The sequence below is a fragment of the Falco biarmicus genome, chromosome 7 (assembly GCF_023638135.1).
Source record: "Falco biarmicus isolate bFalBia1 chromosome 7, bFalBia1.pri, whole genome shotgun sequence".
In the NCBI taxonomy this organism is placed as follows: domain Eukaryota; kingdom Metazoa; phylum Chordata; class Aves; order Falconiformes; family Falconidae; genus Falco; species Falco biarmicus.
In genome coordinates this window covers 35,040,596-35,063,054 of record NC_079294.1, presented here as the reverse complement: position 1 = coordinate 35,063,054, position 22,459 = coordinate 35,040,596, and the positions used below count along the sequence as shown (strand labels likewise).

Here is a 22,459-nt window from a genome sequence, read left to right as displayed (position 1 = left end):
GAGAAACATGTACAAATATCTTCAGGGTTAAACTGGATAACGATCCTGTTCATGTAAAAAAGGCCAGGTTTTCTTTTCACTTAGGCTAGTGTAAACTGCAGAAATATTTTCCAGGCAGTATGCTATGACTTTTTCTAATTTATCAGATTTTGTTTAGACACAGTTATCTTTGATAACCAATGGGCTTATACCAATACAAAGCATTACAGAAGAATGTTTCCTTTAAACTAGTGCATGGACAGTTGGGAAAAAAATCCTACTTTGGTATTCTGCAAAGAAAGGCACAGGTTTACACATACTTAGAAGCCACCACTCATAGCTGCAGGTGGCAAAGCAAGTCAAACAACGCAAACACTTCCATAAGACTGAAACATGGTCATTTGGGAATTTATTTTTCAGCAAAACACTGTGAAGCACAGCTGGGGAATGCTGTATTTTGCAAGGGGAAAGGGCATCTCTTCTCTAATCTGTAACAGCTGATGTTTGGGTTTTTCTTCTTATAAAGAAAACCCTGTATAAATGCAGTCTCTGCCCACAACATACTCCAGCCACTGCTTCATTTTACTTTTTCTTTCTCTCCAAGGCAGATGCAGGGGGAGGAATACTAAGAAAAATGCAACGTTACTTCGAATAGACACAGCATCCTCAAGGCAGAGCACACCCTCCTCAATACTGATGTTGGTTTACAAGGGTTGGACAAGAGAGGGACATGCTCCGAGTCCCTCAGCTGCCTTCCCCAGCTCCTCTGTCACCTGTCGGCCACCTCCTCCATGCTGCACACCACACCGGCATCCTCCTCATGGGAGCAGTTGTGTGTGCCGACGTCGGCGTGGGCGCACTCCAGGAGTGTCTTCTCCTGCCCGGAGCACTGGACGTCATCCAGGAGAATGCGAAGGGAGGTCCCTTCCCCGAATTCTGCCTTCTTGCTGGCCCGCACCACGTAGGGGAAGCCCAGCTGGCGGCACACCACAGTGGCGGCGAGCGAGTTCCAGCCATCATCGCACACCGTGCCCCACTCGCCGTCGATGTAAACCTCCACCCGGCCCCAGCTCCGGCCGCGGCCCTGCTGCTCCACCAGCCGCACGGCGCCATTTCGCAGCGGCGGGGCTGTGCCAGGGGGCTTCTTCCTCCTGCGCTGCCCCCTCCTCTCTGCTCCTGGCCTGGGCTTGGGGGCCCTGCCACGGGGTGCCGGCGTGGTGGGTGTCCTGCCCCGGCCCCCCGGCAGTGGCAGGGCTTGGCCCACCCAGTCCACCGTCGGCATGCGGGGTCTTTCGGGGTCTGGCCCACCCCCCCGCGGGGCCTCGGTTGTGGCCATCAGCCGGGGACGTGGCGTTGGGGTTTTCATAATAAGCTCTGTTGGGGGAAAAGCCCAGGAAACCATGAGTCTGTGGACAATACTTAAAGGCAACTACAAGAAACCAGCACTGATTTTTTACTTATTTAACTCGCTTCTTGAAATCTGCTTACTTCGTCCTGTTGAGAAGTGACAATGCTCTTTGTGCGCCAGTATTTCCTCAGTGAAAAATTTCTGCTTTTAGTTAGCCATGAGGACAGCAGGGCTTAACGCCATCAAGTAAACCTCCACCAAGGAGGAAACTCCAAGCAGTTTACTGGCAAAACCTCATCCTGGCCATTAAAGGGTGGGCACTGGGGTTTCATGGTCAGAAGAGGAGTTCCCCACCGTACCTTCCCCCTGCTGAAAGCATTTTAGACAGGCGCTATTGCTGCTCTTCTCTTCATTACTAAGGATTGGATCATTACCAGACCGAGCACGCCGGCCTCCCCACTGGGCCAGATGCTTTATTCCGAGGAGCTGAAATCAGGAACATTCAAAATCAATTCTCTCTGGCAACTGGAATGTGCAAAAGCAACTGAGTTGCCAGGACAACACATAAAACAGGATTTGGGGTTGGGTTTTTTTTCTTCCTTGTGAAAAAAAAAAAAAAGAAAAAAAAAAGAGCCTTGAACTCTGAAGAGTTGAAAATTCTTTGCTGTCACAGTTTCCAGGCGTTACTGGACTTGCTTATTCACATGCACTCTATTTTTAGCTTAAAAATAAGTTTTAGCTGGTCAGAAGGAAGCAATTCAGAATCGCTCAGAGTAAACATCAACTTAGCTGGGACAGCGTCACAGACGTTTGCAAAGACAACTTTTTGAATTATATCCTAGATTTACCCATTCTCATTCATCATTTGCTTTGTAGTACAGAGACAAGGAAAAATATGACCATCTTATTTCTGCTTAATATCTATTGTCCCCAGAAGACAAACCCTTGCCAGTGGTCCGTTTTTTCCAAATAATGGTCTTTGGAGAGGAATTGTGTTCGTGGTGTGAAAATATTTTCCTTCTTTGGAAGCTGAGATTCTGAAGACAAGAAACGGGCATGAAAGCCTTACCTGTGCACACCTCATTGCTGGAACCTGATTTGGCAAAGCGCTTAAAAATCCTGGAACTCATATAATGGTATGTAGGGACTGCATAAAAGCTAATGGCCACCTGGGAGTGCTTTTCACCTCACTGAATCAAGTTGTTATTACATATTACTCTTCATTAAGGTATTTATTAAATACACTTCCAACAAGGCATCCAGCTAAGCCGCATGCCTTGGCGATTCTGTTACATTCACACCAAGCACTAACCTAAACAGCAAAATTTTTACAGCTACACATCCTTGTCTGCATGCTTCTGAATCAAAATTTTCGCACTCGGTTTCCACCTAAAAGTGAGTTTAGTTCTTGAGACACTTAGCAGAATCCCTCCCACCATTTCTAAGTTTTAACTTATGATGAAAACTACCTTGTAAACAAACCCAAACAATTTTAGTTACATGTATAGTTTAAAAATCTGAACTTTGGACTTGCATAGAGAATAATGCATAAGCAGAAAGAGAGGCAAAACTGGTTGAACACAAACCAAGTTACTAACGTTCGGAAGCTGTGTGCACAGCTTGAAAAGTAGAACGTTTCTGAAGACGTGGTCAGTGCTCAGGCATGTCAACAGTCAACAGTCAGCCTCAGATCTTGTTCCACCTTCAAGACTCAGTCTTGCAAGGTGCTGAGTGCCCTCATTCCTCCCTGAAGTTGAAGCTGGAGGAACTGTCAATGACTCAAATGCAGTGTAATGTGATTAGTGTAATTAAAAATTAAATAAAAGTATTCTGACATTAGAGTTCCTACAGTAATACTAACTTCATGACAAAGTTGTTAGAGTACTGCCTAGGTGCTTACATGTGTAAACAAAATGCACAGGAGAAAAGAAAGGTGATGCTGCCTGATCTAATTTTGAGATCCTAATAGTGTATTTAGGTTTTTGCACTTAACATAAATAGTACTTGGCTTGCTGCAGATTCAGCTACCTCGTTGACTATTCCAGCTTTAGCAGTACAATACTCCATTCAGTATGAAGCAATCAAAAAGCCCTGGAGGGTTTGGATAAGCCAAAAGTTCACCTGAATGGCTGATCAATTCTTTTGGGAGCATTTTCTCATCCCACTTACAACTAACAATGACTCAGACCTCATCTTGCTCAGTGAGCTATTTCCGAATCCTTTAGCCATCATATACTTCAGCTCCTGAAGTGTTCCTCACTACCTGAAGGCACTGCAAAAAATCATTTATCATTGAAAAGCACCATTGAGCACAGGATCTCAGTACAGAAACAGTTACGGGGAAACCAAGTTGGCAGTAATGAAACAGGTATGATGTAGCTTGGAAGAGGGAAAACGTACAGGGGAAGAAACTACAGAGACTTCACATGGCCAGCAGAGGAGAAATACGTCATGCCTTATTTGAACCAACTCTTCAGATCCAAAACAGCTGGAAAGAATTAATTTTGAGGATACTCTGAAGAGTGAAGTTCTGGGTGGTCTCCACACACACAGAGGCACAAGCATGGAGTTTGTATCTACTGCCAGCTAACATGCACCAATAATAAACAGCAACAGTGACACTTACTCTCCTTTGGCACAAACTGGATGCGCTTGCTTTTTACTTGCACTGGTGATGGCTCAACTCGGCATTTTCCTGGTGGTGCTCTCCTGCGAAAAAAGGGACACATACAGTGCACAATTAATTCCTTTCCCCTGCCATCATGAGCCTTTGCTTCCCATTGTTTTTCTATGAATGTAATGCTCACTGGGAAAAAAAAAAAAAAGAAAGAAAAAAATCTGTTTACATGATCCAAGTAATCTCTTACAGTAGAAAACATAATTATACAATTACATATCTCTGCTGATCAAAGTCCAAATATTCACAAAGCATTTGAGTCCTCTGGCTGTGTTTTCACTTGCCATTGCTGAATCCATTAAGGAAATAAAACATTGGCAGGTTCAAGCATTACAGAAAGAGATAAATCAAACAAAAATTACAAAACTAGACAGTATATGTCGAGCATCTGACATGAAGGTCATGTGTACGCAAGTTTTCAGGCTGACTTCAGAGAAGCAAAATAACACACTATTATTCATACAAAAGCCCAAACAAAAACCTAACTACTGCAAAAGTAGTACCAAAAATGTGTTAGTTTCAAACAAGAGCTCTAAGTGCCCCCTACAGAGGCTCCCTCTTTAGTACGGCACATTATTTTGTCACAAATCTGTTTGCTGTGGAGGTATATCTCACTTCTAAGAAGTTACATCCAGTTCACCATCACTTTTTTCTTCAACGGCTTTCTTGTTAATCTGCTGACTTCTTCAGAGGTTTTCAAACTGGTTAAAAAATTCATGATGTGTGCATTTGGAGGGTATAATTCCTCTGTAATTATGATTGTTTGTATTTGCATTTCTGTGGAAGACAAAGAGCTTCTCTCTCAACTACCAACATAGGGATGTTCCCTACTTCTATGAATTTTTCAGTGAGGTCTTTCTATACTGTACACATGGAAGAAACTTCTTTTTAAACTTAAACTTAAGACTTGCTTTTGACTTCTGCTTTCTTTATTTTTGCAAAGGTTGCGTAATACTAGCCTCTTAATACACAGTTTAGAGGAACTCTTCCCCTGTGTTAGATAATGGAAAATGCTCCTGACAGAGAAGAGTCAGGGGAAAACATGCGGCAGTTCTGGGGGTTGTTTAACTTTGGGGTCTGGTTCCAACATAAAACCAGACAAGTGGTTTGGTTAAAAATGATCAGATAGCTAAAGCTGTAAATTGAATCTGTTTTAAAAAAATAAAAGTTACAAAAGTCTCACTCTACATGTCTGACTGAAAGTTGTTTGGTGTTTAGCCAATAATAGCAATGCTTAAAAAACAGGAAGATGGAAAAAACAGCTCCAAGTCTTCCCATAAAACACAGCTATTCCTTGGCTTGCCCATCTCAGATACACACACGTGGGATCCAGAAGGTGGTCTTATCTCCTTGTCCAAGCCATTTTTCTCTTTGAAACACAAAAAGGAGTGTACTTTTTGACATTCATTTCTGGTTTGCCCCAGAAAGCACTGCAGGTCATGCTGGGTCAGCTTTGGCTGCAGCTGCCCGGGCACAGGGCGCTTATAGGAGATGTAACTGGCTACAAGGGATGGAGAGGAACTGGGAATAAACACCTTGAGAAAAACTGCCTCCTTTTGGGCAATAATCTAGAGAAACTTCACCTAAGAAAGACAAGCCACCCATAAAATACCCCTTTAGCTTTCAGGAACAAATCTCCCAGCCCACGTAACACCAACAGGCCCCATAACAAGTCAGTCATCACCAGGCAGCGTAGACTCCCGTGACTGCAGGAGCAAAGCAGACCTGCAACAGGTTGCTCCAGCCGTTCCTTGATCAAGCTCCACAGAAGAGCCCAACATGGGAGAAGAGCTAGTCAGTCAGCGTTACTCATCGCATCCCCACCTGGACACACTGCATCACACTGAGGCTTTACAACATCTCATACCTAGAGGTGTCCACCACTTTGTACACCACTCCATGGGGAGCCGTGGCGCTTGGTACACCAGTAGACATGAAGTAAAGTTCCCCTGGGAAAAAAAACCAGACACAGCTGTGAAAACTCTCCATGGAGCTCCTGTTGCGTACAGCACAAAGGCATTAACTCTGCATCACAGGTCAGAAAGCATCAGGAAACCTGGGACGAATGTGGAGATCTGGCTACTGGACAAAAAAAGGGAGGTTTGTATTTGGGTTTGTGGTGAGTTCGTTTGTAGTCCAGTGGCATAAAATACTACTAGTGAGTAGGATTTTTTACATATTGTCATGAAATACTATTTGGACGGATTTCCAGGGCAGGTTCAGCTGCCCAGACTTTAGCTGTCATCTCAGTTTGATTTGTGTCCTTTAACTCCTCTAACGCAAAACAATCAAACCCTAAATTCCCTTTGTTGAAACAAAATGAAACTAAATCAAGAATGTTCACGCTGTCTTCTGTTCTTTTGGATGAAGCACACCTTTGGGGTAAATTACAGGAGAACAAGTTTTTGTTTTTGCTTTCTCTAGCACACTCACAAAGTGAGATGTATCTCACACGAACGGCATTTGGTTCATTTCAGCTCTGTCAGGTCACAGGGACAGGGCTCAACCTTCGGCCAGACAAAGTCCATCACCATTTATTTGACTTATTTTCTCTTAACTGCGTCTCCATCCTTCTCCTCCTCTTGTGCAGGGGAGGCTGGGATAAGCAGTCAGTCCCTCTGGCACTCTCTCTTTTGCCAGCCCAAGTGCTTCAGTGGTGCAATGAAAATGATCAGAGAGAAAAGATAAATTTGCAATATTTAAAAAAAAAAAAAAAAAGGAAGAAAAAGAGGCAACGAAGACCTGCTTAGTGAGCAAGGCAGATTTCTTTGGGCATCCTATGAGTATCACAAGGGGAGAAGGGGAAGGGGCAGAGGGGTCAGGGTGGGCAAAGGAAGGTGTGGGCAGTTGGTGGCAGCTGGTGCTGGCTCCTGAGCCTCCCTCCTCTCTGCTCTCCTGCGCTGCCATGGGCTGAGCTCCTCTGGATGTTCCCAGGGCAGAAACCAGCCACCTCTGGCCACCCATGGCTGGTTTCTTCCTCTTTCTGGTGAGCTCCATTAACCACTGGCCAGAGGTAGCTTTGGTCCAAACAGGGTTAGGAAACACCTCGTGCTGCACCTTGTGGTGCAGTGATATGTGTTTTACACCCCACCCCTCCTTCCTGGAAATTATCGGGCAGAAATATGGATGCTCAGGCCATGAAGCACACAGGCTATCAGACATGTGCCCCACAGACATAGCACAGTGCCTGAGGTGTCCCCAACACATTCAGCTGCCAGGGGGCAAGGCTGCTGGCTTTAAAATGGCTGTGCAATAAGCCAAAAATATAGGTGTCCCCACCACATAAACACATCCACTGCACCAGCCAGATTAACATTTCTCAGAGCCACAACCTCAAAAAACAAATGCTTCTGTGAAGAAAAGCCTGTTAAAACAAACTGTGTGATAAACTTGTAAAAAATGAGATTCCCAGCACACCAAGGTGCAAGAGAAGACTGTTCACTGCAGATAAAGCAATCTCACTACACTGTTATCAGCAGATTTCTTTCCATTACAATAAAGCAAATACAAGGCAAAAAACTAAGTCTGAGAACAGACTCCACCCCAAATTTCCACTCAGCTCTATTGTACTCATGCAAAGCATGCGTGAAAAGTGCAGGGCAGAAGAAGGGCAGCAGCGTTTCACCCCCCATTTGCACAGACTCTGCCCACAGACCCAGGATGCGGGAGATGTGCTCCCCAGTGCATGAGCAAGGGCTGCAATTAACAGCTTGATACAGCACTCGGCAGCCCTCTGAATTGGCATAAAGCTGATGTAAACAAAGTTATTACTCTGATTTAAGGGCAAGATATCCTTCTTGCCACAACACTGTGAAACAGCTCTGCCTTCCATGAGCACTAACCATAAAAGAAAACAGATTTTAACTCCAAAAAGATAAAAATCCCAAGTCAAACTTTGAGCTAATACTTAATTTGGATGATTTGCATTTACATGATAAAACTTGCATTTATATGACATGCAATGGATGTTGCATTTGTGCAACACCTACACCTGAGATAATATGCAGGAAAAGTAGACATCTAAGAACGGGGGCATTCTGGAAGTGGATGCTTGTGACCGTGAGCCAGGACCTCTCTGCAATGGGGCAGAACTCCAACTCCTGCATTGCCGAGTTGCACATAAGGCTACTTAGCAATGCTGCTAAACATGGCAGGGCTCACCCTCTCCCCATCCCCAGCCAGGGGCTGCACACTCTGCCTGCCCCGCTGCAGGGCTGGGCAATGAACCATACCCTTGTACAAACAAAGGCAGCGACCACCAGCTTTCACCCCAGGACTCTTTATTTCCTCCTTTTCAAATTCCAGCAGCTCCTTTCTAGAAAGGAAAATGTCTCCAGTCTTAAATACCAGCTATGCAAAGCTCCCCAGAGACCGCATCCTTCAGTCCTATGCAAGGCAAAATCCCAGCTGGCACTAATAAAATATGGATTTAAGCTGCCTTTTGCTGATGCCTCACTTGAGACATAACATAGGGCTTGCATTCTGCTTCACCTCGAGAGGTACAAGTATTCCAGGCCAGGGTGAGCAGGTTCATAATTGCTGTTCATTATATCTGCTTCCCTGTGTCCATTAATAACACCCACAGCCTTCTCGACCAGCCAGGAGCACAGACTTGCTCTTACTTGGGTATCAGCTTCTCAGCCTCTTAGGGCCTGCATTCCCCACGGCATGGCATTGTGAAGAATGAGGTTTCTTGTCTAATCTGTGCTTTATCATATTTGCCCTGCACTGATCTCCATCTGTCTGGGCGTAGGTGTGTGGGCAGCAGCACACGCAGCACAACCAGACCCAGTCCTGAGGGAGATGCCCCTCCAATTCTCCCTGCAAGCACTGCGTGGCACGCTGGCCTCAAAATTAGGATCGTAACTTTTGTTTGATATTTGAGAGATGCTGGGAATCTCGCCCACTGGCATTTTAAAGACTGACAGACTCGTGCTCTGCCTCCCCACTGTTACCTTGTAGTTTAGTCTGCTATAGCTTTGTAACTGTATTTCTTATATATTCTGTTTTAGCTTTGCAACTATATTGTTTATTTCAGTGTAATCACTATGGAGAGATGGCTAGCCAACCCTGGTTGTGTACGAGTCATCTAAAACTTATGATCACTGAGGAGACTGAGTAACTAATGAAACAAACTTGGACTTTCCTTGGGCTGTCCATATAAGGGAACTAAATTAAGGTTCAGCGATCAGTCAGCTGTAACTATAGGGTCGACTATTGTTTGAGACCCCTTAGAAGACTCAGAGATACCTGTAAGGAACAAGTGTGACGCTCAGTTAACCACGCCTGTTGAATGAATATGTATGATCTTTCTGGGAAATGTAATGCATAACCATGTGTGGACTATATAATTTTGTTTGAACAAAACATAGGCATGCATGTGAGGTAGAGTGATCCCCCATATATCCAGTGCTGCAAAAAAGAATGCCTGCTTCTTAATGCTACCTTGGTGTTAAGGAGTTTTCTTATTCCCAGTTTTGGTCATACTACCACCCACTGCCTCACAGGAGCCCTCTCTGATCCCTTCTCTGGTGTTTTACTCCAAAGAGAAACCACAAGCACGCCACTCAGTGAGACACAAAGTTAAAAGATTACCTGCTTCATCTTCAGCAAAGGAGATGATGTATTGGTAATAGTTATTGATAAGCCCAGGGAACATGCACGTTTGTCCCGTCCCCATGCAGATTTCACTGTACTGCCACGCTCCGGTAGCACGATCCTCCTTCAAAGACATCAGGCGCCTGCAAGACAAAAGAACACTTCCACAACCTAACCAGGAAGATGATTTATGAACATTAATGAAGACACCTGAAGGGCTGTTTAATGCTTCCTACACGCATTAGCTGCAATAGGAACTGCAGGTCCTCTGCATAATGAAGAATCGTTAATATTAAAACTAATACATTATACGCCCCTGCAACACCTTGTCTTACAAGGGCCACACAAACACATGAAAAAACAATAGGGGAGGGTTTAAGGGATATCAAACTATTTGGGGTGTGTGTGTCCCTGCCAGAGATGTGGAGCGCCTGGCTTCACTGCAGCTCTGTGGCCTCTCTCCTGCACCCAGGACTAGTGCATCAGGTGGGGCAGGTGGTGCAGGGGCTGCATGCAAGAGGCCTGGGGATGCAGATACAGCAAAGGCAGAGGAGGTGGGGGAAAAACAAGGCAGTCTCATGACTGCCTCATCACAGGTTTGCAGCAGACTCACTGCTTTTTTTAAAAAAAATAATATTTTTTTTTCTTCCAGTATATTCAGTGTCTGGAAACATTGCATCAGAAATTTTGGGGGTTTTTTAGGATGCACTCAAATGCTTTTTTATACCACTTCCAGGACTTTAAATGAACATCATATCATTGCCCCTTTATTTACACTGGCATGATGTGAATCAGCAACATCGAGGGCCACTGGAAAGCAAAGATCACATTCCTGCACAGCACCATGGAATAAAGGTTATATAAAACAGGCCACGTGAGCCCTCTGTAATGAGCAGTCAGGCTTTGCGCAATGCTTGCAACCAGCAAGTAGCAGCATGTCCTCAGTTGTTAGACTGCAAGGGCACTTGCAGGCAGGTGTAGGTAGTATCGCTGGAGGACTTTGGCTGAGGATACAGCTTAGTGACTACCTGAAGTATTTACTTACCCACTCATAAAATCACCAAATATGTACAGGCCATTCAAGTTCGGAGACTCGCAACCCCGATAGACGTACCCTCCCGTAACAGATTTCCCCATTTTGTGCGGATATGCGTAAATTGGAAGCACATCATCTGTAGGGGACAAAAGATCTGTGACTTGCCCAGTTTTACACATGATGCAGAACAGCTGTTAATCTAGATAGTTCTGAGACTAGCATGATACAATCAGGTTCACTTGAGCATCTTCTAATTAAATGAAGTGCTAATGAAGTCATACTTAGTTTGATTTTCACCTTTTCAGAACCACATTTGATAGCCCTGCCTAGCTGGCTGTGTGAACCAAGGACAAACTAGCTCAGCAAGGCTGGTCAGTGTTTCACTGGCAATATAAACTCAATCCCTGATAAGCCTGAATGCTCTCTATCACCCAGACACCTCACCATTCTCCTGAGCCCTTCTCCTCCTGCTACAGCACAGCTCTGTGAGTGCTACTGCTGGCCCGTTTCTACACAGCCTGGCTGGTTTTGGTATGAATTTGCAGGTTACTCTTAGAGTCACTGCACCCACGCAGGAGATGTTTGCCCAATGCAGCTTTGTTTCAGTGGTGAAAGGAAAAAGAGAGACAGGTGACTCCAGTCTGCAGGCACTGATGAAAAGATATGTCAGATGTCAGCACAGATAGCTTCTGTTTCTCTGAGACAGGGGAATTTAACCTGAAAGGGCCATCAAATATTTATGGCATGGCACAGTCAGGATGTAGTACTGGCATACTCCCTGTAGAATATAAGTTAAAACACAAGACAGAGGAAGATGCCTTGATTTTTGAGGGTCTCCATTAGATGCTTCCTCCCCTTTCTTTTGAAACTCCTGGGTCACAGGTATCTGTCATGGTACTCACCCTTCCTCATCTTCTCAGCCTTTCTCCCTGCCCGTGCAGCAGATGCCTCAAGTAGCAAACTCAGCAGCTCTGCCAGCGAGGAACTTGCACCAGGGGCATTTAATCTAAAGTAGCTGTTTTCTACACTTCGGCTGCATTTATTATCATTTTAGAGGGGCTGTGACATTTCACTTTTCTAACAGAAGGGTCTCTAAACGCATCAGAAATTGTTCTGAATCCTTGGCAGACCTTAGGAAAGTGCCTGCCATGAATGTTCACACAGGTGCTGTCACAGGAGAGCACTAAACGGGTTCTCTGACAAATACTGCAGCAACAGGAGTGCAAAAAATCTGCTCCCTGCTCTCAATTTTTTTATAAAAAACACTTCATCACTACCACTGTACTTGTAGCTAAGTTAGTAAAAGGAAGTAAGTTAAACAACACATCGTGTGTAGAAGAGAAAAACATCAGAATGTCAGCTAGTGCAAATCAGTGCCAGCACACTGCACTCCTGGATCTCTGGGAAGATGCTCCAGCCCAAGGTGCAGTCTACATCAGACCTCGCAACACAATACATTCTGTCTTCTCATGTGCACTGGAATTTAGGCAGACAGCAAATACCCTGAATCCAGGTTTGAAAAGTTTTTTTTAAAAAAAAAGTTTTCCCTTGCTGGCATAGCTGAAAGAAACAAAAATATACAATACATTCAGTTACCTGCAAAGCAGGCAGCGTGCGTGCTGGTTGACCAGCTTACACAGTATGTTTCTTTCTGTTTTTTAAATAAGGACAGTACTTGTGAGTTATGGAGAAAAATACAATTGCTCCAATTTTTTCTCACTTTGGCAGGAAAGCTTATTTTATGAGGAAAAGATTAAATTGTCCCCCTAAACCACAGAATCACCAAGCAATCTGACCAACTATGCAGATCACCTAGAAAAACAACAGCTAGCATCGTTTCATTTTCCTCCTAACTCAAAAATGCTAACATTTGGACTTCCAGTATTTGTCCCCAAGTCAGTTCCCTTCTAGACTGAGATAGTTTAGATTTACATCTCAAAATCATGTTTTCCACCAGGCAGCCATATTTTGAAGGCAGGAATAAAAAATGATGGTGCAGAAAACTGCACAGTGGGAGGCACAGGTAATTCAAAGAGCACATCTATTTACCCATTGAAGAATTGGTGCAAAGGTTTTTATCATAACAGCTGAACCCTTCCCTTGCCCTCCAGCCGTAATTTTTCCCTTTCTCAACGATGTCAATTTCTTCGTATTTATTCTGACCCACGTCTCCGCAGAACAGCCGCCCTTTCCCTTCCTTGGTGTGAGGTTCACCCCTATCAAAGGAGCAGCGCCACATATTTCGCACGCCGTATGCGTAGACCTCAGGGCGAGCCTTTGGGTCATTAACAAAAGGGTTGTCGGGAGGGATTTGGTACAGAGGCCCACGATCATTGTTGTTCACATCGATTCGCAGGACTTTGCCCAGGAGGGTTGATCTGTATTGGGAGAAGAAAGGAAAGAATAAAATATTGAAGAAATAAAACTAGACCTTGGTTAAACATCAAAGATACAGTTTTTACAAAGTCTGGAGTTTCATTCTTTCTGGTTTGGAAATGACAAGTGTTTCAGTATCTCTGAAAAAAACAACCATCTCAAGACAATTTAATTTGCTTTGAGCCACCAAACAGCGATCGGGTGGCACTGACTTCCCACAACCCACTACCCATGGACACACACTGGTGGCTTGGAGCTGCCATAGGGATAGGTCCACTCTTACTTGTTCTGGGCATTTCCAAAGGTCCCAAAAGGATCCCCAGCCATGCCTCCATCTCCAGTAAATATATAGAGATACCCATCATCTCCAAAGAGCAGCTCTCCTCCATTATGGTTGGAAGCAGGTTCTTCTATTTCCAATATAATCCTAAGCAAAACCAAGGAAGAGGCATTACCTACTGCACAAGCCCTAAGAAAAGGGCAGAGCAACGTCACTCCAATGTTGCCCTTGAGACACGGAAATGGCTACAGATTGGTTTTGATGCAAATTCCTCCACACCCACTTTACTGAATTTTGCTTGAGCATAGCTGATTTTCTAACCTTAAATAATTCCAACATATTTTCCAGATTACAGAAACACCAAATTGTGTAATAAGGAAAATCTGGGAAATCACATTACAGAATATACTTCTAATTAATTATACTCTTCCTCTAAGTCTTCCTTCCTCCTTGCTAAACTTCTTATTTCTTCTTTTTATTTTTTTTTAAGAGAAGGCATCTCAGCTTAAATCCAATTATAAAATGTGAGCGGAAGGACTCCAGTCCATCCCCGTATCTGTACAGCATTTGGCACAATCCTGACAGGTGCTTTCAAGGCAAACCTAAAATTTTTCGAACTTTAAGGAATAGTTAAATTCGTGAAGAGAGAAGAACCCTTAAATGATAATTACATACACAGAACTTTATGAATTTAAAGCAGCCCCACCAACAAATTACCATTTTGACAAAGGTTACTCGAAGCAGTAACAACAACCTTTACCTTAATTTTAAAACAAAACTCTCTTTTGGTTTTATCTGTTTATTTTACACACCTGGCATACCTTTCATAGACAGAAAAGGGTGAAGTATGACTTGAGAGAAAGGTTAAGACACAAATACATGCAGTGGAGGTCCCCAGGTATAATAACTGAAGTTTATTTTACTCCAGCTTCTAAAAAAGTCCAGATTTCATGCTGAGAGTGTCTCTTAATAGCTGCAAACCAAACTAGAATAATCACATATACCACCCCGTTTTTAGCTACTTTTTCCCCCCTTCTGAAAGTACTGATAGTTACAATCATGATCAGATTGTAAATTGGGGAAAGGAACCCAACTATGTAATTATTGCCACCTGCTGTTAAACATCGTCACCTCTGAGATAAGGTAACCGTGCAGAAGCACAGAGACTGGAGCTGGCAGAAGAAGCAAGGGAGAGTCCTGTACATACCCAAAGACGAATCCTTCTCAACCTCCCAAAGAAGAGAGAAGAAAACAAAATACATTGAGCAAATATCTGTGGACAAACAGGCATATGCCTTCTCTTGGGCAGGATCTCAGGATGAAGTCACTGGGACCTGTGCCTACACAAGCACAGCAGGATCAAAATTTTGTTTTCTTAAGCCTTTGCTGTACTAAACATCAGCTAAATGAGCACATAAAATGTTACAAATGTAGGGCCTGATAATTTTTAAGCAAGACAGCTCATGGGCCCTGACATTTGCAGGTTTAAGCTCCTGATTTGCTTCCCTGAGGACCACGTTTCGATTCCCTTTACCTGTTATCTATAGCACTGCTTACACTGAATTGCTGTAATTGCTTTATAAATCAGTATACCCTTTCTATCATTAGGCTATGTGCATTTTTGAGCCAGAATCACCCAGTGTTGAGTATTTGGAAAGCCCCTAATATAATCTATGTAGCAAAGCAAAAATCTTAACATTAATAATATTTAAGGTCTCTTAAAACAGTGGTTCTATTACTTGGTTCTGCAACAGGTTATAGAACTATAGACTGACTCCACAAACAGACCTCTCATTATCCATGCATTTTAATGTGGATCAACTGCAGGACCAGACTCAAATGAAATTTACAATCAAAAGGCACTCAGTAGCAGCACTGTGGCATACATTTTATTTAATTTCATATTAAAGTTTTAATATCACTGGGCTGAGCTATCATTCAGGTAAGAAATGTGGGGGCAAATCCATCTTTGGTCTGGTATCACTGAGTTTGTTTATATGGGCATTGGAAACCTTTGGCTTTGGAATGAATTTCACTCATGCTTTGCAGATATCTATTTTCAAGGTAATCATTAAAATAACAACAACAAAAAACCCCACAACAAACAAACCCAAACTTCTAAATATTAACTGTAAATAATACTTAATCAATGTTCAGTTAAATCTTCTGACATACCAGATCTGAGAAATGTAAATGCTTTATCCCTGAGCACTTGCAGTTCATGCAAAGAGGACACACGTATTCTCTATCTCAATACACTAGACATGGACTTGGACTAACGCTAATACACTGGAACACGAGAACAATGTTAAGCTAAATAAGTTTCATGCATTAGTAGCCTTTAAAAATGCACAAGCTGCCCTCTGAGATCTCAAATACGTTTGCCAGAGAAACATGCATACAATACCTTTCAGAACCATGGTCCAAAGCATTCATGTCAGCAGGAGAAATTCTGAACTCACTGATTCGGATTCTTTCTTCATAATGAACTTGAACTGAATAGTAGACATACACTTTACCGTTAAATTTGAATTTAGGGTGGAAGACAATACCTAGAAAACCTCTCTCATCTCCTTCCCAAGGTGAAGTAAGTACAGCTTTGCTGATGTTCAGAAATGGCTTTTCGAGCCTGGACAGATCGGGGAGGTAGGTCCACACCAGACCAACCTGCTCCGCAATGAAGAACCTGTGGGTGCCATCGTTGGCATGTACCATCGCAACGGGATTGCGCAGCCCATTTGCGACCTCCACGAGGCAGAGCTGGAGACAGCCCTCCGCATCGGCGGTCACTAGCCCCAGGTTTTGGTTAAGGTTCGGGTTAGCCAGCAGGTGTGGAAAGCAGTAGTCTGTGTCCTCCAAGGACAGGTAGCGGCAGAATTTTGCCATGTTGTTCTCCAGTGCAATTAATTTTCGGTCTGCAGAGAGATGGCGAAAAATGGAGCGGCATTTCTGCCACACTTGCAGGCAATAGTCCTGGCAAAGTCCTGGTATCGTCCGCACGGGGGTGGAGGGATCCTCAGCATCATACAAGTGAGCTGCATATGGAGAGCACTCCTAGAGGGAGAGAGAAAAAGCCTCTTGGACCAGATCTGAAACAGCTGAGCAGCAATACTAACTGGAAAAAGTTCACCTTAATTACAATGCATGTTTTGGTTTATTCTGAAGATATATTAACAGAGGAAAAGATCTTAGAAAGGGGGTTTATTTCAGCATTCATGGAAATGACCTTCAGTGTTCCTGGTGAAAGCTGGCTTCTTCATGTTACTCATTTATTCCAACCATAGCACTAATTCAAGAGAACCAGCAACAACATATATCTTGCTACATCACCTTAGTAGACTGTACTGGGGAAAAAAGAGATTTTTCTGTCTTGGATGTTCTGACTTCATCTAGGATATAACGAGCAGATTCATCATAGCACAGAAGCAAAAATAAAGAGTTAGCTGAGAAGATTCCATGCGAAGAAGGGAATGGGAAAGGTCAGACTTTCACACCTCATCATCTGATAATCCAGAGGGACACCTCAAACATAAATGTAATCTACAGGCTGGAAGGAGTGGGATGAGAAAGTGTAGGAGGAGAGGAGGACACCCATCCTTTGTACCAGGCAGTGCACCCAGCCCGAGGATGCTATCATTGCATACTTTGTCCTTGCTCGGGTCCAGCCATCTTTGCTGGTGGATCTTTACCTACAGACAGTTTCTATACCTGACTAGAAGTGGTGAAATGTATCTCATGATCATGAAACTGGTCACCAAGTTCTGTGGGGGATACTCAGGCTACAAGATTTCAGACAGCGAGCACCAAATGGCCACAATCCAGGCAAAATCCACTGGCAGCAGCTGCAGCTCAACCTTCATGTATGAAAGGTGCAGCCTTGGAAATCTACCTAAGTACTGAATGAAGTTCACATAGTTCATCATATTCTCCACTATGAGAACTCCTACAGGGGCATTTTGCTTCTGTAAAAAGCTGCAATCCAGTAAAACCATCTGTAAATTACAAACTGACCAAAGTGACTCAGTTCTGCTTTGCAAGGGCTTTTCCTTATAATAAACACACAATATTTTCCAGTTGTAATGCATCTTCCTGACACACATCTCAGAAGTGCTCTTCAAATAACCTAACAGGACTCTGTGGAGCTCACAGCATAGATAAATAACTGAGGCAAGAAAGGTCAGAAAAGAAACTATGCTTCTTGAATAAATTCTACATTTTTTAATTCCTAGCTGACTTTTCTTCTGAGCAAAACCAGCTTAATTAAAAAAAAACCCAAAAAAAAGGAGCTGCTTCTAAACCTATAGGGAACTACTTCTTAATGCAGATTACAGCACTATTCAATAGCTGAAAAGATACAACATCCGAGATACTGAAGTATTTAAATTAGCTGATAAGTACACACAATATTTAATTTTTATTTTATTTTCCATTACATACCATAATAAACTGAGAGGCCATATAACAGATCATTAGTGCACAATAAGCTTTCCTCCTGGAATGTCAAGCCATTCATTGCAAAATGAAGGTTATTATGCCTTCAAATGAGCAGCAATTAATGTGGTAAAAAGGAGATTGTGCGTGACACAAAACACTGAAATTACACAGGCAGATTGGGTAAAGGCACGGGCTCAGTTACATGAGGTGTGCCAGGGACAGAAAGAGCTGGAGCATTTGCAGATGCAGTTGTTATGACTGAAAATTTGGCCTTAGAAAACAAATTGCAACAAGACAGAAAGGGAATTTGAAGGCAGAGCTGGATGGGAGCTCAGTCTGTTGCTGCCTACAGAGGTTTCACACTCAAGAGAGCAAAAGCCCCCTGCTTGAGTACCAGGGTGTTCCTGGTTCTCTGAAAGCCCCTTTCAAAGCAAGCAGTGATCTTATGCATTACAATGTCCTGGCTTGAGCATCGGAATGAAAAATAGCACAGAGGTACGGGCTCCTCTGTCCCTTTGCCACTGAGGGCTGTTCACCCCAGCCTCAGGTGTGTTTGAATAGCAGTTGTGGATGACTTCTTCACTCCTTTCCACGTTCCTGGTGGCATATGGCTACTTGCAGTGGCATTACACTGGCAGTGATGCTCAGAGATCTATCACTAACCACAGTACCCAAGCATGTGTCTAGAGTATTTTCCAGACACATGTGGAATATTTTCCAGCTTCTGTTCCACAACAGGTGGAGCCTGATGCCCAGTCCTGGATTTCTCTACTTCTGAGGCAAATGTTGTGATCCTTCACCTCTTCTTGTCACGTTCACCAACTCAAAACACAAAGAAACTTGACACTCAGTCACAGCCCAGCATCTCCAACAGATCTACATTCTCATTTCCAAATAACATGGTCTGTTCATTCATTTTAAATCATGATGTTGTGCAAAGACCAAGGCAACTAATGGGTGGGTGATCAGCAACCAGTCGGGCTGGAACAAACTCGCACTATGAAAATAATTCATCAGAAAATAAAACAAGCAACATTAAGACAAGTTAGCCAAATCCTTCCTATCTGTTCCAGGAATTCAGAGGCAGCTACTTATGTGAGTAATTCCACCAGTCTGAATCTGGATGAACACCCACAGCAAATAATGTATTATTTACTGCTGCCATCAGCCTGGAGGAAGCCATGGGACTCCTCAGGAAAGCATCTAACTTCCACGTAATCCCTGACATTCCCTGCCTATCTCCATCTGGCAACTCCAGCCTTTAAGCAAGCTGTTCCCTGAGAAGCAGAACAAGGCATCTGCTTTCCTGCAGTTTGGCATCCTGTATCCCACTGCACAGTAATCCACATCTACACATGTTCCCTGAGACCTGCTGACCCATCAAATTACCCCTGGGTGTTGAGGCCGTGGGGCAGGCAGGGGGGTGTCCCACCCCAGCCCTCCTCTCCCCTGTGGCCAAAGGCATCCTCTCAGAGTAATTCTGGGTGGGGGGCAACCCTATTTTGGGGCTGGGCGATCATGGGTAGCACTGAGGGAAGGATGTTTCTGCTCTTCTACAATGAACAGAAACAGCGCCACGTAGCAAATCACAATTTAAGAGAAGGCAGGAATCCTCACCACAAGCCAAGACACCTGTCAAAATAATTTGTTCACATTTGAGAGAAATCATGAATTGTGAGCAGAAAGAGACAGAAGTGTGCTGTATAAGTCACAGAAACCCACTTACTAATTCAGGTATAGGATATAAATCATATATGTAACGAATGAATGGAAACAGAGTGTTCTGGAATTGTTGCAATGCCTGAACTTCCATTTCATGCTTGCGTGGCCAGAGGTGGTGGTTTGTAGCCACTTCTGGGCTGGTGATGCACTGAGCTCATCAGAACATTTCAGTGAATCATTTTTCCCACATTGAAATATTTCACTGCTTCCAAACAAGTTTTCAGCAGTCAGGTTTCTGATGTACACAGGAGACTTACTTATCCCTTCCAGAGACAGAGGGAGCGCTTAACTGCTAACTGGTTTCCTATCTGCAAATGGACTTTTGAACACCACTTGCTTGAGGAATTTATTAAAAGGGGTGTTTTTTTGCTTCCAGTAAAATGTGAGATTAAATAAAGTCAAATCTCTAGAAGCTGATGTGGAAAAAGGTTGTCTTTCTCTTCACACTTTCAGGAACACAAGAGGTACCCCACAAAAATGCTAAGAGCAGGATTTCTGAAAAGCTACTTTGATCCCATCTGAGCACAGCAGATGAGACTCCAATGTCTGAATTGATTTAAGATTTACACTTGCACAGGACAGAGCTGCCACTGCTGTCTCAGAGGCATTTTCATACATACGAGGCCACTGCTGATGACAGGGTCCAATGCTTTGCTTTGTGCAGGCTGGGATCATCCTGTTATCGTATCTGGCCACCGAACATCAACCCTCATTGGAAATTTCCCCTGTGCAGGATGGCACCCATGGAGGTTTCTAGGCCACATCCTCAGGCATTACTCTGCACCCATCATCAGGATTGGTAGCACCTGGCACACACTTAAAGCATCTCAGGATGCTGTAACCCAGTACAAGAAACCACCTGATCCCACGAGCTGGGCGTGACAAGGAGCATGTTTTGTGCAGGCAGGTCCCCTCTTGGATGTCTTCACCAGGTCGTGATCTAACCCTGGGAAGGGTGAGGGGAGTCTGCACGTTGTAACTGCCCACAGAACCACCTCAGAGCACTGCTGCTCATAAATTACAGCTGAGCTACATCCCTATTCCTCTTTCAGACAGCTGCCAAAGGACCAAAAGTCCACTGGGGCACCTGATGATAGACAGTCGCTGCTGACAGTGCCTGGGAGCGCGTGCCTAGGCTGCTGCACTAATCCCTAACATACACATACGTGGGCCAACGTGCTCGTGCCGGGCCCAGGCGCCGATGCCATGGCTGATGCACCCGTGGGGTGGTCCATGCACCCACGCTCCTGGGCCGGGGAAGTAACGCCATGGCTCACACAACCCCCGGGCTGTCCAAAGCCCCTGTGCCTGTGCTGATGAAGCCCAGCGTGGGGGGATGCAGCCATTCCTGGGCCGATGAGCATGTCACAGATCATGCATCCCCACGAGGTCCAAAGCACCCGTGCCCGGACCGGTGCATGCCCCACAGCCCAGCGCACCACGCCTGGGCTGAAGCATCCCTACCCGGGCTCGCTGCAGCCACACCCGGGCTGAAGCACCGTGACGGGGCTGCAGCGCCCACACCTGCACCGCAGCCCCCCGAAGCCCCCCCGAAGCCGAAGCCCCGCGCAGGGGCCGGAGCCCCCGGTGCGGCCGAAGCCCCCAGCGCGGCGGGCGCCCCCGCGGGACGGCAGCTCCCGGGCCCGGTGCCGCCTCACCTGGCAAAGCAGCTCCTGCAGGTGCCCGGCGCAGGCGGCGTAGCTGGACCCGTCGAGGCGGGCGCTGAGGCGGTAGAAGCGCTGCAGCAGGGCGCGGTCGCGGCGCGGGTCGCAGCAGCCGAAGTCGGCGTAGCGGCGGCAGAAGGCGAGGCCCCGCGGCGGCCGGAACGGCGGCTTGAAGTCCAGGCACTGCGGGTGCGGCCGCGCCGGCCCCGGGAGCGCCGCCGCCAGCAGCAGCGCCAGCGCCGGCCCGCGCAGCGCCCGCATGGCCGCGCACCCGGGGGAGCCCGCGGAGGCTCGGCCGGCCCCGCTCCCCCCGCCGCACCGGGGCGCCGAGAGCGGCCGCCCCGCCCCGAGGGCGCCCCGCCGCCGCCGCCGGGGCCGCCGCTGCCCGCCCTGCCCAGCGCCCGCAGTTCGGTGCTGCCGTCGGGAAGGCGCCGGCAGGCTGGTCCCGGCCCACCGCGGCCCGGCGGGGACCTGGCTGCGCCCTCGGCTGGAGCCTGCGGCGCTGGGATGTGCCGTACGGGAAGCGGGTGCCTTCGAGTGGCCCCGCTGGCTAGTTGGCTGCTGGGCTCGGTTCTGTCACGGGATCTGTTGTATGACCGAAAGGTGACGGACAAAGCACTCCGAGTTCATGCGCTTGATGGACATACTTAAAGCCAAGAAGACTCGGTGTCAGTACGGCTGGTGCTTCGATGCCTTTTGGCATCCTTTGGCGATCTCATCCTGGGATGAGGCTGGGATGAGGGATCTCATCCTGGCCTCTGAGGCTGGAAAGGAGAAGCCTGCCGCAGTCTTTAGGCTGTGTGGCCCTAGATAGCCCAGGCGACAAATTCCCCTTTATGAAGATGCTCCCCCCATTCAGAACGGTGATCCCTCCGTGCTGCCCAGGCACTCCCTACCCAAACAAAATACAATTACCGATGATTCTTTCCTTACCTTAAGGGGTTTCATGGCATGGCATACCCCGAGAAAATATTTGCTCCAAACTCTGTTTTTTTGTGCATCATGTAACATACGATATGCGACGTTATCAGCCAGTACATCAAGTCCCATGTATATGGCCTTTTTTTTTTGCTGTTATACGCAGCTAGCTCCAGTGTACTATGTATTTTACTATTAACACGCAGACTGCCCATAAAAGACAAAGAATGTGGAGTTCATGCTGATACGCTATTTTTGACTCCGGCTTTGAGACCAAAGAACTGCTGTACAGTGCATATGGACTGTAAAATCACTGCGTGGCTTGGAACATCCCGTCAGGAGACCATATGTGTTAAAGCGTTTAATATGAGTTTGTTTTTCTCTCCATATGCTTATGTAACGGCTGCTAAGGTCACTAAGAACTTTG

The 22,459-nt window shown here is 45.5% G+C and overlaps 1 protein-coding gene across 1 annotated transcript; it reads right to left on the bottom strand.

The window, feature by feature from the left end:
• Nucleotides 1-371: 371 nt before the first annotated feature.
• HHIPL1 (HHIP like 1) lies at nt 372-21,543 on the bottom strand. The gene is made up of 9 exons (XM_056347679.1): nt 21,109-21,543; nt 15,702-16,348; nt 13,298-13,441; nt 12,688-13,016; nt 10,648-10,774; nt 9,600-9,745; nt 5,872-5,953; nt 3,954-4,036; nt 372-1,353 (listed from the first exon to the last, which is right to left on the bottom strand). Exons 1-9 carry the CDS (start codon nt 21,373-21,375, stop codon nt 749-751), a joined length of 2,430 nt encoding a protein of 809 aa, XP_056203654.1. The 5' UTR covers nt 21,376-21,543; the 3' UTR covers nt 372-748.
• Between the last annotated feature and the right edge of the window lie 916 nt (nt 21,544-22,459).

Bases quoted from the DNA above. Each gene is read 5' to 3' on its own strand.
- HHIPL1 (XM_056347679.1), bottom strand. From the start codon at position 21,375: ATGCGGGCGCTGCGCGGGCCGGCGCTGGCGCTGCTGCTGGCGGCGGCG. The intron at 13,017-13,297 runs GTAAGAGTGGAC...CTCCCAATACAG, and splicing joins TTTGGAAATGCCCAGAACAA to ATCAACCCTCCTGGGCAAAG. The intron at 5,954-9,599 runs GTAATCTTTTAA...TTTTTTTCCCAG, and splicing joins CTTTGCTGAAGATGAAGCAG to GGGAACTTTACTTCATGTCT.